Raw genomic sequence first — 17,250 nt, 5'->3', positions numbered from 1 at the left:
GAGAAGAGTTCAGCTTCCTGGCAACCTAAAGAGAAGCACTGCAGCCCTTCAACTTGGAGTAGCTCAATATTAAAAAAGAGTTCACAACTTAAGTGCCTCACCTCTCACCCCTGCCCCTGGGACAACAAGAACTAAGCCTAACTTCTACAGCTTTTCCACAACCATGTTTAATAATAAATCTGACATGAGATGAGTCTATCTGCAGGTTCATTCTCACTGCTCACCAAGTTCAACATAGTCTGAACACAAGATGAACCACACAAGGTTAGGCCAGAAGTATGTAGGGCTTGCTAAAGGTGAGGAGAACTGTAAAAACGCTACATAAAACCAGCAGAGGGGAACACCAATTCAACACTTGGTATTAAACATCAAAGGAGATCTCAATACTGGCAGCTCTATTCAGGAGCATCTGAAAAAGCAACTTAAAACCTACTGGCCCAACAAAGTGTCTTTTCTTGTAGCACTTCTGCTCTCCAAGGTGACACAAAAGAAGCAAAAACAGAAGTAGAAGACAGGTGATGATGACATTTCAGAATTTTTACCAATAGTTAATGAAGAAGAACTACGCCGTCTTAGGAACCCGAAGAGCATCATGGCAAGTGCTACCATCATAGGAGCACAGCCCTGGGACTTCAGATATGAACCTCCATCATCTGCGGGATATCAATCCCACCAGTGGTGGGGCAAAGATGTACCCCTCATACTGTCACCAGATGAAGGAAAGAGACCAAAGACGAGCTGTCTCTCCAGCTCCATAAGCAGCAGCTCATGGAAAAGATTTTTGTAAAATACAAATGATTTTCTCACCCAAACAGTGATTCCTTCCCGTTTTCTCCTTACTTTTCCTGTTGCGTTATTCCTCTGAAAGGGTTATAACATCAAGGGAAGTGCTAAGAGCAGAACAAAAATTTACATGCATTTAAGATGTAGAAGTAAATAAAGACAAAGATCTTGCTCATAAGCCAGCCCTGAGAGCTACGTTTTTGCTTCCTATTTCTAATCAGTATGTGCTCACATCAAGAGTGAGCTTGGCATACTGTTCTCATTGGGAAAAATAATACACATACGGAAAAAGTACAAGATGCTCACTGGCACATGGATCACTTAAAGATCTAAAACAAAATGTCTTGCCTAATTACATGTCTAGCTCATTAAAGAAATAATTTAAAGGAAACCAGGAATTGTTTCAATTCCATATGCAACAGGAATTGGGAAGAAATAATGTTCAGAATATTAGAAACCACTTCCACAATGAAAAGCTCTACCCACATGCAAAGAACACATTCAGGTATTTTGTTTATAACAGATTTTTGTCTGAATGTACTATGCATTATAGTAAAAATTGAGAATAATAATTTTAAGTGGAAACCCCACTGTAGCTACACAGACAAGCCCATGTAGCTCAGCATACACCAAGCATCACAGGGATCTTCCCAGGCCAGTATCAAAACCACTAGGAAGAACCTTTCAGCTGACTGCTGGCCCTGGACTTGCTCTTCTCTTACTGCACACACATTTCAGTACACACCACACAGCAGGCTGAATGAATTAAAGGCTGTAGGAGGATTTCTTTCAACAGTATGATAGAGGGACTTGTGCTGTCAACAGCAAACGTGAAATAAGTCTGCTGATTGTGCCACGCAGGGCACTCTTCTTGGGAGCGTTGCTACCAGCGGCAGGGGAGCCAGTGAGGGTCCCAGAGCTATAGACTGGCTAAAATGAATATATACAAACAAGCATTGCTCAATTAAGTCCCAGAGTGACAAAACTAGAGCCACCTACTATAAGGTTTGGAACCACAAAACCCATTATAAACAGATGAACCTCCGCTATGAAATTCAGATCTCAGAGTCAGCGTAAGTTCAGATCCAAGCACCAAGGACATGAATTATGATTTCCCATCCATGATGCAGTTTCTTTCCAGCCATCACATTCTGTAGCTGAACAATATCCCTTGTAAATCGCCTTAATTATGAAAGCAACATACAACATCTTGGGACATTTGGTGGAAGATATCACAGCAAGGCAACTCTTAAATCTTTGCTAAGAAACAAAAAAAGACATCTGTTTTGCACTGTCTTTGAAATAATTAACTGATTTGTGCCTTACCAAAGTGAAAATTAATTTCATTCTACTGTGAGAAAGTTAGGGAAAAGTGGAAGTTTTCAGTAATCTTTAAAAGGAGGAAAAAAATGAATTGAGATTAGGCCAGACAAAGAGCCAGTTCCCACAAAAGGCATGATGGAGCTGTGCCAAATGCTTCTAAGAACAGAGCATTTTTTGGTTGCTCTTTCGGAGCCAAATTTCTTATGCCTTCATTCTGTCTTTTATGGGTATTAATAAGATTTCCACATAAATCTGTCTCTACTTAGTCATCTTCACCACTGTCAGATTACAGAGTCTTTCATCAGGAACAACTGCCAACAAAAATGTTTCTGATGTCACAGGAGCCGTGCTATCGCTTCAGCCATCACTCAGAACAAACAGTCCCATAAAGGTGAAAGGCCACTACTGTGTATGGAAAGCACTAAAAAAGAGCAGTGTTAAAATTAAGAGATTCCATAAAGAGGAGGAGAGGTTAAACAAGAAAGTAAGAGTGGTAATCAACTGAATGCATTTCTTGATTTGGTGCTAGCAAATGGGAAACTTTCAAACATCTTTTTCAAATGAATATACATTCTTAAGTCAGACATCACATAACACTTAGAAATTATAGCACTGAAAGTGCCTTTTTTTTTTTTTCTTTAACTCTCCTTCTATTTATTTACATGCCCTTCACACTCATATCAAATATTATAACCAGAGCACATCCGTCATCATTGTATGGAAGTTTCTGACAAGGCATCAAAGGATTCTTGAATTCAAGCCTTTGCATTTCTTAGAACAAGATAACTTGCCCCTTGCTCTAGAATCCGATTGAAAGGAAAGCGGTGAGATGAGCTAAGGAAAAGCTATCAACAGGCAAGATGTTAATGTTTCATGGGCAGCAGTCACACTCTGAAGCAAGTCTAACTTGGCTTCCTTACTTACACATGTAAGCAGAACTGAGTGTCCAAAGCCCACCCTTCACTTTTTTTGGCCTGTTTTGAATGTAGGGGGATAGATTTCAGATTTCCTGGACTGTAAGACAGAGAATAAGAAAGGAACACTCAGCTCATTGATGGCAACCATTCCTATCTTAAAATGCAACACTGAACCACTCATCGCATCTCAGAAGAGTGGCACTAAGTAAGCTGCTAACTCAGAGCATGTGGGTATCAAAGCTATGGGATTCTTCCTACAGTTATTTTTTACTGAACAAAAAATAATGAATCTGCCTCATGGTCAATTCTGCCCCCAAATCATTACCTTCCATCTAATCAGAAGAAGAACATCCCACATTTTGGGACTAGATTGATTCAGCAGGCACATGAGAAAAGAAATGTGAAATAAAGATTGGATAGATTTAAGAGGAAGGAGATGAACAATCTTTCTTCACCGCTTCACTTAAAAATGTTTGGTTTTGCCATCTCTCTCTCACCACATCACACGTACCCAGAAAGCTCGGTTTGGATGTCCTAAATTTCAGCTAAGCCCCAGTGCTGTGTATTTCCTATTAGCTGGCTCTGACTCCAAAGGTGCCTTGCCAAGAGGAAACAACAGGCTTGGATCCTCAAGTGGAATTTAAGCTTGACTATGTGCTGAAGTGCTGGCACCCCGACCCATCGAATTGTTGCACTATCATCATATGCTCCTCTATTACACTGCTCGACACAAAGACGGCAAGCTCAGTAAGAATGAGCATGTTGTTTTCTGCAACCCAGAAGGCAGTTTTCAATATCAGTTCAACACAGACGATATTTCTATTTGCCACTGAGCGGTTTCTCGGGGCAGACTGTAGCAAGACCAGGACACAGCCAGCACTGTCTGAAACAAAGCAATCCAGCTGCATACCCCTAGTTTTAGACCTGCATGCTCCTGGGAGTTATGGAAACAAAAGAGCTCTGCACATCTAAGCAGAGAACTTTCACTGGGAAGGGTAAGGTTCCCCTTCCACCTTCATGCCCCCTCTAATCCCTGAGCCTCTGGCTGAGTCCTCTTCACCACTCAGCTCCTCACAGACATGCAGGCTGCAAAGCACCAAATCCTGCAGTAAGAGATGTTTATTCATTTGAGCTTTTTATGAAATCAGTAGACAATTAGGACTGCATTTAAGAATGAACCATGCATATGAATTAAGCTTAAAATAAAAGCCAGTAATGGAGTAAGAATTATGTTGCAACGTTTGACCTCCTAAAGAATTTAGAAGTCGACAGAAACAGTGAATCTCTGGGAATAAAGTCTACAGAGGTGGCATTTCTGCCACTCATTTTCAGAGCCGTCTTAATAAATAACAAATGCTAATCAGTTGACAGCTGCTTTGAAACTAGGTATGCTGCAGCAGTAATATATTCATTATACAGAACAGAACAAGTATTGCCAGCTGAAGATCATCATTCTTATCTGCAAAAATTTAAGTCTCCTATTTATTTCAGCTGCTCTTATCGCACTTCTGACCAGGCAGAGCTCCACACTGAACAAGCTCCCATTTATGCCCATGAGAACATCGCTGGCTCTGGCAGCGTGGAGAGCTTATCAGTTGCTCACGTCTGGCCAGCTCTCAGCCCCACGTCACGGCCAAAATTAGTGGTAAGCCAGGCTAGGTACCAAAGGCACCATATAAAGCAAGCACCTAGTGCCAGGCGCCTTTAGAACTAAGCTGCAGCACCAAGTTCAGCTGTCATATTGGAATGTATGCACTTAGAGCACGTAAGTATGCGTGCACTTACCGAAGTCACCACTGAAGCGCTTAGCAGCAAAAAAAGGAAAAAATTAGCAGGTTGGAAAAAAAAGAGAGAAAGTTAAAACTATCAAAAGTCAAGCGGTGGTTACAGAGGGTGCGGTACTAAAAACATGCCTACCTGTGACATCAGAAATCACTGTTAAATATCTGGGAAGGATGGTGTCATATGTAACTTAGTCTGCAGACTGTACTCTCGAAGACAAACAGTGCCATCCCCATATGATACCGTAACAATTGCTCTTGGGAAACACCAGAGGAAAAAATGACCAAAAAACCCCATGATCGTTCCATTTCTAATTTGAATATGTACTATTCTGAGAAGCTGGAAAAGGATCTGCAGCACAGGTCTAATGAGGAGTAGCTGGGAGCACTGAAATTGTTCAGTATGGAGAATAGCTCAGGGGAGAACTCATTGCACTCTACAGTTCCCTGGAAGGAGGTTGTATTGAGGTTGGGGTCAGCCTCTTCTCCCAGGTAACAGCAGTAGGACAAGAGGGAATGGCCTCATGTTGTGCCAGGGGAGGTTCATGCTGGATATTAGGAAACATTTCTCCTAAGAGCAGTGATACATTAGAACAGGCTGCTTAAGGAGGTGGTGCAGTCACCATTCCTGGACATTTATCCAGAACAAACATGTGGATATAGCACTAAGGGACATGGCAGGTGGGTATGGTAGTGGTGGGCTGCTGGTGGGACTAGATGATCTCAGAAGTCTTTTCCAACCTTAATGATTCTATGCTTCAGTGATTCTACATTTACACACACACCTGTATATGAATATGTACACATAAAGGTATGATTTCTGAATATGCATGTACGTGCACACACAAAAATAAGACACAAGATCTCAGATGACAATCCAAGCAGCACAACCAACAGTCGTTTTGAATTTCATCCTTTAAGAAGACAAAATGAATAGCTATCTGCTACAAAATAATAAATAAATAAAATAAAATACTCCTGAGCAGCCTCCAAGTCTCCATGAGGAATTAAAGGTGTTCACTGTCTCACACGAGTGAGATGCGGAGCTACAGCTCCGCATTGTTACAACCGCATTTGCAGATTCAAACATCCAATTTGTTACCTTACAACTATAAATTTACCCAAACACAATGAAATTCCTTATCAGTGCAAGATACAGCAATCACGCATTTTCAATTGCGACCCGTTGCCAACATTGCTACTAAAATCAAAAAGAAATACATCTTAGAACTTCACCAGCATCTACCACTTTTTGCTGCTCACCTGGTGAATGTCCGGACAAGGATTTCAGGCTCCCCAACACAGAAATGGACATAACAGGTGAGCTTTATCAGGCTATGATAAGAAAAAACAAAAATCTCCTACTAAAAGTACTTCAAGTCATGCAGTAACGGGAGGGATAACACATAAAAGGTGATTGTGCAGCCCTTTTGGATCTGCTCTTCTGCAGAGGTTTGCACCTTTCTAGCTGTCATCTGAAGTGACATCTAATAGACAAAAACAGACGAGGTACTGTTTTATTCTTCAGGCTATGCAAAGTTTGGGCTGGTCTACCTGGATTAGAAGTAGAAAAACACATTGCTCAGAAGCAGCTTCTCAGCTGCTACCTCATCCTTCCCATGTTCCTTCTTTTCCTGCTGGTCAGATACACAAGCAGTGCTCCTGAGGGTCTCTTTGCAGACTGCCATCCCAGCGACATCACTGCTGCTGCATTTTAAGGTTGATTTGAGGTTTGTTTTTTTGCTGAAAATCTCTACTTGCACTCAACTTAGGTTACAATATACAACAGTGTTCTGCCTGTGCTCCACAACACTGATCACAAACACCCCTTGGTTTATTTAAAACTATAGCAAAATGATTCTATGATTCTATGAAAAGCAAGTGCAAGAGACAAGCAGAAGTGTCTGTTCTTTGGGGTAAGGAAAAGCTCTGGTTCTTGCTGGTGCCATGGGTGCAGCTCCAGCAGACAGAGATGTATGAAAATATAATCACCCTGCTGGAACTCTTTAAGTGCAGGAACTCAAAAAAAATGGTTAACCTTTGGCATTCAAACACTCACACCTTTCCATATGGATTTCATTTCACGAGCAAGCTCGTGAACAAACAGCAGCTAGAAAGATGCCACTCCGAATAAGCAACATTCAGTTTTAAAGTTAAGTTACACCATTTCCCTACAGTTTTGATGCTTTTACACTGAGGAAGCTGGAGCCCATCAGGTTATTCTAGTACACATGTTTAGTTAAACCAAAAGAAGAAAACAACAGAAATCCAACAGCTATCAGTGAATCGATCCTCAGAAAATGACAAGTTCTACAGCTTTCCAATAGACACTGATGCAGTAATACCTTACACAGCTCTTAGTCAGACTTAAGGTGTTTCTAAGAGAAATATTTAGCCACCCAAAGAGGAATGGTTAACCAAAGGTTAATCAGTTTTTAGTTACTGAACTTAAATATAGAGTTTTACATATACATATATACATAAATGTATATGTGTATATATACATATAAATAGGTGAAGTAGTCAAGACACACACACACACAGTTTCTCACTGCCCAACGCTGCCAGCTGACACAAAGACTTTTTCCTGGTGGGTTTCAGAAGTAACAATGCAAAGTCACCAGCCAAACTCGCACAGCCGATATCTTTCCTGCAGGCTCTATTTCACCTTCTGTTTGGCAGCACCGTAGGGTGGCACCAGGACCACAGGGCTGCCTTCTGCATGCAGAAGGACAAAAAGACCAGAATAACAGTGCTGTTCCATCAGCATCTCTTTGCATAGCATTTCCAGTTTTATTTATTAATAAACACCTGTACAGACAAAGAACTGTGAGATGCCACCATACATTAAGCAACGGTGACTTCTGTTCTTGCAGATTCTTCGCATCCTCTCTGCACCAGGATTTCCAGTTACTCACGTGGCTTTGTAAGAAGACTTCCAAAAGCCTAAACGAAAGTTTCAAAGACTTTCAAAAAGAAAAAGAAGAAAGAGAAGAAGAAAAAGAAGAAGAAAAAGAAGAAAAAGAAGAAAAAGTAAAAGAAAAGGAAAAGGAAAAAAAAAAGAAAAAGAAAAAGAAAAAGAAAAAGAAAAAGAAAAAGAAAAAGAAAAAGAAAAAGAAAAAGAAAAAGAAAAAGAAAAAGAAAAAGAAAAAGAAAAAGAAAAAGAAAAAGAAAAGGAAAAAGAAAAAGAAAAATAGCAAAGCAGTTATAATCACGTGGATATGTGAGGGGTGGGGGGTGGGGGGTGGGGGGGGGAGAGAAAAAAAAGGGGGGGGGGGGTCGGGGAAGGAAAAGTAAAAAAAAGAAGAAAAAGCCATTCCGTTAAGTACCACGGACAGATTTTAGCGCTGCCGGGGCCGCGCAGGGGCTCGCGTGCCCCCTAGGGGAGCGGTGCGGCCACGGCCCGGCCCAGCCCGCGATGCGGCTTGCGGCGGGAGGGCAGCGGGAGAGAGCGGCCCTTCCTCGGCCCGTCTCATTTCGTCTCCCGGATTCAGATGAAAGAGGAAAACACTGATACAAACACCGATACATCTCCCCACCTGGGCAGACACGGAGTTTTTAATCTTCCTGTTTGCTGTACCTTTTCCCTTCTCTTCACAGATCCATGATCCGATGCTGATGATCCGGCTGCACTCCGGGCAGGGCTCACAGCAAAAAACACACACACACAACCCAAAACCTGAAAAACGGGTCCAAAGCTGCAGTGCTCAATGCTGAGAGGGGACTCCAAAGAGCAGCTCTCACTTTGCTCTCTGAGTTTTCACCTTTATTCCCCCATCTGCTCTAAGCTGCACATCTCTACCTACACAAATCACTGCCCCTCGCCCAACGCTTTCATTGCAGCAGCCCTCTCCTTCCTCCAAAAGCACTGCTTTCCCCTCCAGCCCCAGGAAGCTCCGCAGAACACCTCTCTCACACACACAGGTCACTGTTGGGCTGTTTATTTAATTAACACGATGGCCGGCACACACAGGATGGCTTTCAGTCAGTCCCACAGCTCCGTGTTTTCACACCGTGCAGAAAGAGCTGAAAGTCACTGCTGGACTTCACTTTTTTTTGGCCAATCCATTTCTGGATTCATCCGATTGGGTCAGAACTCTATTTCTGTCTATTGTGAGAGTTCAATCAGCAGTTTCTTTAATTATTTTTGTGAGGTTGAAAGAGTAAAAAACCACATAGGTGGGTTTGCCTAAACAAAACCGTGCAATAAACAAATAAATAAATATGTATGTAATGTATATATGAAACATCTGGAATCACAGCGTGATTCCTCCTGGAGCCTTACGTAGAGATCACAGCCAGCTGGGTTACAGCAGTCACTGGGTGACAGCTATGCAGTGTTATGCAGCTTCTGGTGACCCCAACAGTACCGGCGGTAAATCTTATTAGAGTAATTACAGCTCAGTAACACATATTAGAAGAAGGAGGTTAATAAACCCCATGTCTAATAGGAGACGTGCATCAGGAAGTGTCCACATTTAGCTGTTTTTAATTCTCCAGTGGTTAAAATCTGAGTGTGTTGCACGCAGACCAACCCTACCCCCCATGCCAAGGGGCAGGATATGCAGCACTAAGCATTGGTTATAAGAGACGGGTATATCAGAGAGCCAGGAAAGAGGGGAGAGGGGGGAAGTGTTATGTTCCTTGCACTGACAGAGCTCCCACTGTCAAAACAATGAGAAGAATGGATAAAGGCTTCATTTCTCCTTAAAAAATAAATAAATAAATAAAAAATAAATAAATTAAAAAAAAAAAAAAATCTAACAAATCCATTTCTTTTTCTCATCCACTTCCCTGATCTTATTGCTGGAACGCCATCTCTGACCATGCAAACTGTCACAGCACTGTCTCCCAGACCTGTGATAAGGAGCTCACGGCTCATGGAGGCTTTCCATGAGGACAGGCAGGGCCACCTCCACTGCCACCAGCACGGTCAGGCCAGGCTCCCACAGCTGCTGGTTGATGGCAGGGCAGGTGGCACCAGCACTGCTTATTAGCCTCCAGAATACAACGGCCATACAAGGCTGTAAACATCAAGGCACAGACCACTCTGTAAAAACATCTGCAAAAACCTGAAGAAGCTCTGAAAGCTGCTTGTGCATCTGCCGGGAAAAAAAAAAAAAAACAGAACTTGCTCATTCATTCATTCATTGTCTGTCTCATTCTCACCCATTCACAATTTCTCCCTGCTCTGAGCTGGGTGAGCTGAGTTGAGCCCTGCAGGAGCTGCACATCCTCAGCAGTGCCGGCAGAACCATCAGAGCAGCGCTCAGCTGCAGGCAGGAGAGGGCTGGGAATGGGAAATACACACATGGCAGCACGGAACCTTTCATCCAGGGAACGGGCTGGAGTGGAGGGAGAGAAGGCATCAAAATGAGCCCCCAACAAGAATGAAATCAGAACTTGTTAAGAGCTCCTTTAGAAAGAAAAGAAGGTTCTGAGTGTAAGCGTGTGCATCGGTAGCAGCGGTGTTTCTCTTAATTAAACTTTCTCAGTTCCTTTTGGAACTGACAAGCGATTCAGATGAGATGTTTCAGCAGACTGAGTAATATACAGTGACACGCACGTGCAGCTATTCCTATGAGCGGCTTGAACACAGCTTATGTACTCTTAATCGTATTGATGCACCTCTCTGTGATGTCGTTTTGTGAGACCTGGTACGGCTCTTTGTATCACAAGGCCAAAGAAATCCACATTTGTGTTCTAGTGGGGAAAAAAATCAGAATGTAACCGAAATATGTGTGACCAAACAAAACTCAGTTCAGTTGGAGAAAGCTCCAACTTTTGCAGACTCTCCTATTCACAGAAGCAAACAGGGAGGGGGGGAAAGTAAAAGTTTAAGGGCTCAGCAATGGGAAAGCATACATGGGCAGAGATGGGAAGCACCTCTAAAACCTCTCCTACAGTTACCCAGCAGCTGTGCACAGACGTTTCAGTGCAACGACACAGATCCATTTCCTGATAGAGATGGGTGGTGGCTCTTGGACACACCACCAAGTGCCTTTGGGCCCAGGGCATGGTTTCTAATGTCCGGGGTAAGGGCAAGCCCGCTCTGGCTTGTCAAGCCCTCCTCTCTATTTTTAACAAGTTATATTTAAAAGCTGTCCAAAAGAGAAACATTTACCTATGGTTTCTGTAAGTCTGCAGGGAGATGATGTTTGGCTACAAACAGACGTGCTGTTTGCTGGGAGAGCCCCACTGCCCACAGCACTTCCCCAAGATCCGGGGTCTCTGTTCCTCCGCGCTGCCACACTTATTGAGGAAGTCCATTCACATAAGGACAAAACGCTCTTAAAGACGAGAGAAAAACTCTCCCTAGCCGTGGAAGTAGTGATCCATTTCAAACCACGCAGTGACGCAGGCGACACCAGATCTTGCTATTGATTAATACCGAGCGAGAACAAAAGAAAGCAGAATTTGCCAAAATTCTTCAGCGGGTGCACAGAGCAGCACCAGCACCCAGCAGATCAACCTGGCACGGGGTCACAGCCAGCACTGCTCTACAGGGAGCACAAGAAAGGTGTGATACCACCTTGGGTCCACAGCAGCCCTCCATGGTGCCAGTGCCTCCCATCACAGGGAGAACGATGTGACCACAACCAGGGAGCCCCATCCCCAAATGGTTACACTCAAACACACGGACTGGAGAAGTGTGAGAGTGGATGGAAATGCATTTAAAACATTACAAGTGCCTGCTGTAAAAAGCCACCAGAAAAGCTGAGCGTCATTGAGGAGAAGCGGTGTTAATTCCTTGCCTTACATATTGCATTTACCAATCATTCTCATCCCCTCCTCTCACGGTTTGTGAGAAAACAGAGTCAGAACTAATTCCAACTTCTATTTTTTCACACCGTATTTGCTGGGACGCCGCGGTCAATATTTGGTTCATCTAAACAGAAACACTAAATCAATAAGTACATTGGTTGTAAAATAAGCCTCAGGTGTATCAGGCTGTCGGGCCCTCCGCTAGCAAATGTCAGAACCAACCACAGAGGGATGCAACCAAACCATGTCCAGAAACAAACCACCCACCCTCACCGTTTGGTTCAGTGCCATTATCGAGAAAAGACGGCAGCGCTCATCCACCGAATGACCCACTGAAACCTTTGGTGTGGGGCAGCAGCTCCAGGTGAGCGCTGCTCACAGAGTCCTTTGCAAAACCGACTGGAAAAGAAAGTTTTGTCCGGGTCTCCCCCTTGCACCACCGCACAGGGCTGCACACCCGGCCGGGGACAGCTCTGTTGGGGTTCAGCCCTACAGCCCCAAAAACAAGGGCGCGCTTCGGGCAGGCAACTCTGCCGAACTCGTGCCCGCGGCAGGGCTCTCTGCAGCCGTGCGGTAAAGATGCCCGTGTGTTTCTTCCCTCGTTTTTTCAGGTGCGCATTTATAAGGCTGCGTGACCGGCGAGAAAGTTTTCCCCGCTCCGTGCGAATCGCGGCCACTTAAGGGCAGCGAAGTTGAGATGAACGGCAGCACCCCGTGTCGGTTCGCACGCCGAGCCGAGGGACGGCGTCAGGAACAGCCCCGGGGAGGCAAAGTGCAGCGAAGCACGGCGGGCCGCTCGCAGGGGAGGCGATCCGCGTCCCGATCAGGGGCCGCTCCCGCCGCGCCCCGAACGCACCCTGCCGGCTCCGAGCCGGTCCACCGGGGCGGCCGAGACTCCGGGGGCACGGCGGTGCGGTACTGTAACATCCACCTCAACTTTCTGCCGCGCTCCCGAAGAGCAAACAGCGCTCCGGGCTGTGAGACGCCAACCGCTCCGAGCTCCGTCCCCAGCGCCCGGGACGGAGCGGCCCGGGTCCGCCCGCGGCTCCGACCCTCCGGCTCCCGGCGCCGCGTGCCCGTCCCCTCGGGGCAGCAGTCACCCTCCGCTCCCCGCCGCCCTCCCCGCCGCCGCGCGCCGCGTCTTACCTGCTCGCGGGGGATGCAGGGCAGCGAGGTCCGCCGGTGGCTCTTGCCGCCGCCGCCGCCCGACATCTCGGCGGAGATCATGGAGCTGGACCGCCGCCGCCGCCTGAGCGCCGGGGCTTCGTCCGCGGCCGGGGGGGCGGCGGGAGGCTCCGCCAGCGGGGCGGCCCGCCGCGGGGGCCAGAGCCGCTCGGCGTAGCCGGCCAGCAGGACGCCCAGCAGCCCCAGCAGGTAGGCCAGGTAGGGCCGCCAGGACGCCGGGACCCTCTCCAAGGCGACGAGGGACGTGGTCCTGGCCGCGCTAGTGACGGCGAGCATGAGGACGCCCTGCCGCAGCCTCAGCACCAGCCATGTCGCGGCGGCCAGGCAGCTCAGCACCACCCCCGCGGCGGCCAGGGAGCGCCGCCGGTCCTCCCCCGCCGCCAGCGCCGTCCGCGCCACCGCCTCCCCCCCGCAGCAGGCGGCCAGCAGCAGCGCCGCCGTCCGCGGCCGCGCGCCGCCTCGCAGCAGGTAGCGGCCCGCGCCCAGGAAGGCGCCCGCCAGCCCTAGGGGCACGGCGCCGGGGGGCAGCCAACCCCAGCCCCGGCCCCGCAGCCCCGCGCCGCCCTCGGCCGCCAGCTCCCCCCGCGCCGGCCGCGCCGCCAGCGCCAGCGGCAGCCGGAGCGAGCCCGGGGCCGCCCCGAAGCCGCCCCAACGCCCCGGTGCCGTCCGGCAGCGCCCGCCGGAGGATGCCCCGCCGCCGCCGGCGGCCGCGGCCCCGACGGCCCCGTCGCCGGAGGGGGGTTTGTCCGGCCCGGTCAGCGCCGAGAGCCGGGGGGACGGCGGGTCGGGGCCGCCCCCAGCGCCGGCGTTCCTCGCGGGGCGCCCCCCGGCAGCCTGAGAGCCTCCGCGCCGCGCATGGGGGGCACGGGGCTCCCCCGCTGCTCCGCGACCGCCGCGAGAGGAGAGGGAGAGCCGCGGGCAGCGAGAGAGGGGAGCGGCGCAACCGTACCGCCGCGGAGCGCCGCGCGGTTTCTAGGCCATCACCTCCCCCCGGGCGCTGCCCGCCGGAGGGGCCCGGCCGTGCCCCGCGGGGGGGGGGAGGACAAACAGCCGAACCTCGGCGAGAATAGGGCACGGGGCCGGGGGTCGGGAGTGCTGCTGGGAGAGCGGGAGCCGCGGGAAGAAGCGGGAGGCAGCCTGCCTGGGAAGCGGGGAAAGGGAAAGAGGAAGAGAGAGGGAAAGCGCTTCCCTTTCGAACTGCGCCGGGACGGTCCGTGACTTTTGCACGGAAAATTCAGGTGATGGGAGCGAGGCCCGCTCCTCGTCCCGGGACCGGAGGCAGCTGAGAGTCCGGCAGCAAGCCCCAGCACGATCGGAGCAACAGAGAGAGCAGCGCGGGGGGCTGCAGGAGGCGACAGTTCGGCAGAAGGCGGACTGGCGGGGTTGGGGGGTTAAGGCTGCAGCCGCTCCGCGTTCCCCTGCAGGAGCCGGCGGTGCCAGGCGGGCAGCGGAGCTCCCCGTACCGGGCCAGGCATAAATCCTCCTGTCAGAGAGGGGGCAATTACAAGGCCGTAAAAAAGTCAGGAAGATGGATGCTCTTGAATGATGACTGATTGCTATTTGTGGTGGTGTTCTAATGGGAAGCCCGAAGCTGGATCCCGAAGCCTGCGGGCGACGCTCCTGCCAACGCTCCGGGCTCTCCGGCTCAGCGCTGTGCCCGCCGCCGGGTGCAGCCGTAGGGCAGGGGCAGCCCGCAGCCCCCCACTGCAGGGCACGGAGCAGCATGCAGTGCACCAACCACGGAGGAATGGAATCGGCAATTGGGAAGTTACAGAACACTAAGAGCCAGGAAATGAGCAGATTAGAAAACTGAATTTCCTCGCTCTCTTCCCCCCTCGCATGTACACAAATAGCTAATCTGAGACAGGTTTATAGCCTTCACTTATTTACTGGTGTGTCTCTCTGGCTATCGTACCCATCATCTGGGATGTAAGCAGCAGAAGGGGAGCATCAGAAAGGTGCAGTTGGGATTTTTACTAGAAATGGGTCGTAAAAAACGAGTATGTTTTTAAATAATGGCCTTCCAGCCTATTATGGGATATAGATTTATTAGTCACTTTTATGTTTGAAGCCAGGTTTGAAAACAACCTAGATGTTGTTAGCGAAGTTTGGCTCTGAGGAACGGAAAGCTGGTGTGTTATGTTTGTGGGGTGTTGTTTTATTAAAGGTTAAGGGACCAGATTAAGAACAGCTGGAAAGGGTCACAGCTTGCGCGGGTGAGAGAGCGATCAGCAGATTGCCAGATACACCTCGAGAAACAGAGCTGGTTTCCGTCTGCGCAATAAGCCAACTTCATGGAGGCAGAAGCAGGGCCCCGAGAGCAGTGAGCACGTGACTCCTAAAGGCTTCCCAGCATTTGGTAAATAACCGTGCCCAAGAGATGCCTTTTAAGCCTAGGTGCATCAAAACAGCACAGATGTATTGCAATACTGGATGGAATCATTGAACCATTAAGGTCATAGAAGACCTCTAAGATCATCCAGTCTAATTGTCTACTTACCACCTATATTGCCCACTAAACCATTTCCCTCAGCACTGCATCACCACATTTCTTGAACACCTCCAGGGACAGTGAGTGACTCTACCACCTCCCTTGGCAACCTGTTCTGGACTTTACCACTCTTTCTGGGAAGACATTTTTCCTAACATCTAATCTGAACCTCCCCTGGCACAACTTAAGGCCATTACCTCTCATCACTGTTACCAAGAAGGCCAACTCTCACCACACTACAATCTCCTTTCCAGGAGCTATAGAGAGCTCCTCTTCTCCAAACTGAACAACCGCAGCTCCCTCAGCCCCTCCTCATAAGACTTGTGCTCCAGACCCATCACAGCTTCACTTCCCTTCTCTGAACACACTCCAGCGCTTCAGTGTTTTTTTTGTAGTGAGAGGCCCCAAACTGAACATAGTACTGGAGATGCGGCCTCACCAGCGGATGACAACACATACCAACAGCTGCAGTTCAGGTAGATCAAACCTTTGTCATTCACTGAAATCTTAGTTTATCTCCCCTTTGTTACCTTTGCACCATTTTTTTAGCTGGACACATTCTAGGCTGATTTAATGGAACAGCTTTGCAATAGCACTTACAGCGGTGGTTGGACCCTACCAGCAAGGGAAAGCTTCTTGCTGCAACCCCAGTTGTTGTGACTGAAGCATCTTGCTGAGCTTTGCTGTCTGGATCCTTGAGGTCACCACCAGTTGAAAAACTCTTAGGAGTGGTGAGCTTCGCTGAGGATCAGGGTTTCAGCCACCAACAGCTGAGCTTGCCTGAAGCTGGCAATCATGCCAACGGCAGGACCTTTCCAGCCTCATGTGATAGGCATCAGACAGCCTCAAGCCATCTGCTGAGTCTTACTGAACTCAAGTATATGTTTTTTCTTGGTATCTTGATTTTCACATCAGGGAGATTTTTATTATCATTATTATTACTTAAAATAAGAACCTCTAGATTTCCTCAAAGCACACTCAAACTTGTATCAGTTCACGTGTCCACAATACCAAGTTGCTGAATACTGTGCTCTGTACCGTGTGAGAAATGACTGCAAATGCTTTTTGACTTTCCTGAATTAAACAAAGTAATTGTCTCTTACTCGTCTCCTGACTACAGGTGTTTTGCACATACTGTTTCTGAAGGTCTCCACCAAAAAGGCAGCAGTCATTTAATGCTGTAGATGATGAGCCAAGTAAAAGATAAGTTTTACAGAAGACAAGGAACACTTCCCATTTTGGAGACTTCTCATGCACTGGACAAAAAACACAAAAGTTGTTGATTATAGTTCATTATTCATGATACTGTTCTACCAGATGGCTATCAACAGGTAAGAACATCTCAAGCAATATCTTGAACAAATAGTTACAGGCAACTGAAAATCCTATCTTTCTCCTCTGGTGAAGAGACCTTTTGGGAAGGCTCATTCTTATCCTCCATTAAGTGAACAGCTCAGTAATTCACTGAAGTTCTGGGAATGTGGGCTTTTCAGTACTTGTGGAATCAGGCTCCTTATAATGAAGAGACAAATAACCCAGAGAAACGTTTTCATATAATTAGGCTATCAGAGCAATGTATTTAAATGTCATTTTCCTGTTGTTTTAAAAAGAATGAGATCCCAGAGATGAAGCTTGGGTATATTAAAAAGCAAATAGAAATAAATATGATGTTCCATGGTTATGATTTTGTTCAAAATCATAGAATCACCAAGGTTGGAAAAGACCCACAAGATCATCCAGTCCAACCATCCACCTGTCACCAGTAGCTCACACTAAATGTCCCTCAACACAATGTTCAAATGTTCCTTGAACACCTCCAGGGTCGGTGACTCCACCACCTCCCTGGGCATCCCACTCCACTGCCTGACCATTCTTTCAGAGAAGCAGTAGTTCCTAACATCCAGCCTCAACCTCCCCTGGCACAACTTAAGGCCATTCCCTCTAGTCCTATCACCAGTTACACAATATGCCGACCCCCAGCTCACTACAACCTCCCTTCAGATAC

The 17,250-nt window shown here is 47.8% G+C and overlaps 1 protein-coding gene across 1 annotated transcript in view; it reads right to left on the bottom strand.

Moving 5' to 3' along the window:
• PDE3A (phosphodiesterase 3A) overlaps positions 1–13,171 on the bottom strand; it is a 231,962-nt gene extending 218,791 nt beyond the window's left edge. The window contains exon 1 of the mRNA XM_072361486.1: positions 12,716–13,171. Coding sequence (XP_072217587.1) covers positions 12,716–13,030 — 315 coding nt within the window. The 5' untranslated portion in view covers positions 13,031–13,171. The remainder of the gene's footprint in view (positions 1–12,715) is intronic.
• Between the last annotated feature and the right edge of the window lie 4,079 nt (positions 13,172–17,250).

The sequence above is a fragment of the Excalfactoria chinensis genome, chromosome 1 (genome assembly GCF_039878825.1).
Source record: "Excalfactoria chinensis isolate bCotChi1 chromosome 1, bCotChi1.hap2, whole genome shotgun sequence".
Classification (NCBI taxonomy): Eukaryota; Metazoa; Chordata; class Aves; order Galliformes; family Phasianidae; genus Excalfactoria; species Excalfactoria chinensis.
This window is presented reverse-complemented; position numbering and strand designations above follow the sequence as displayed.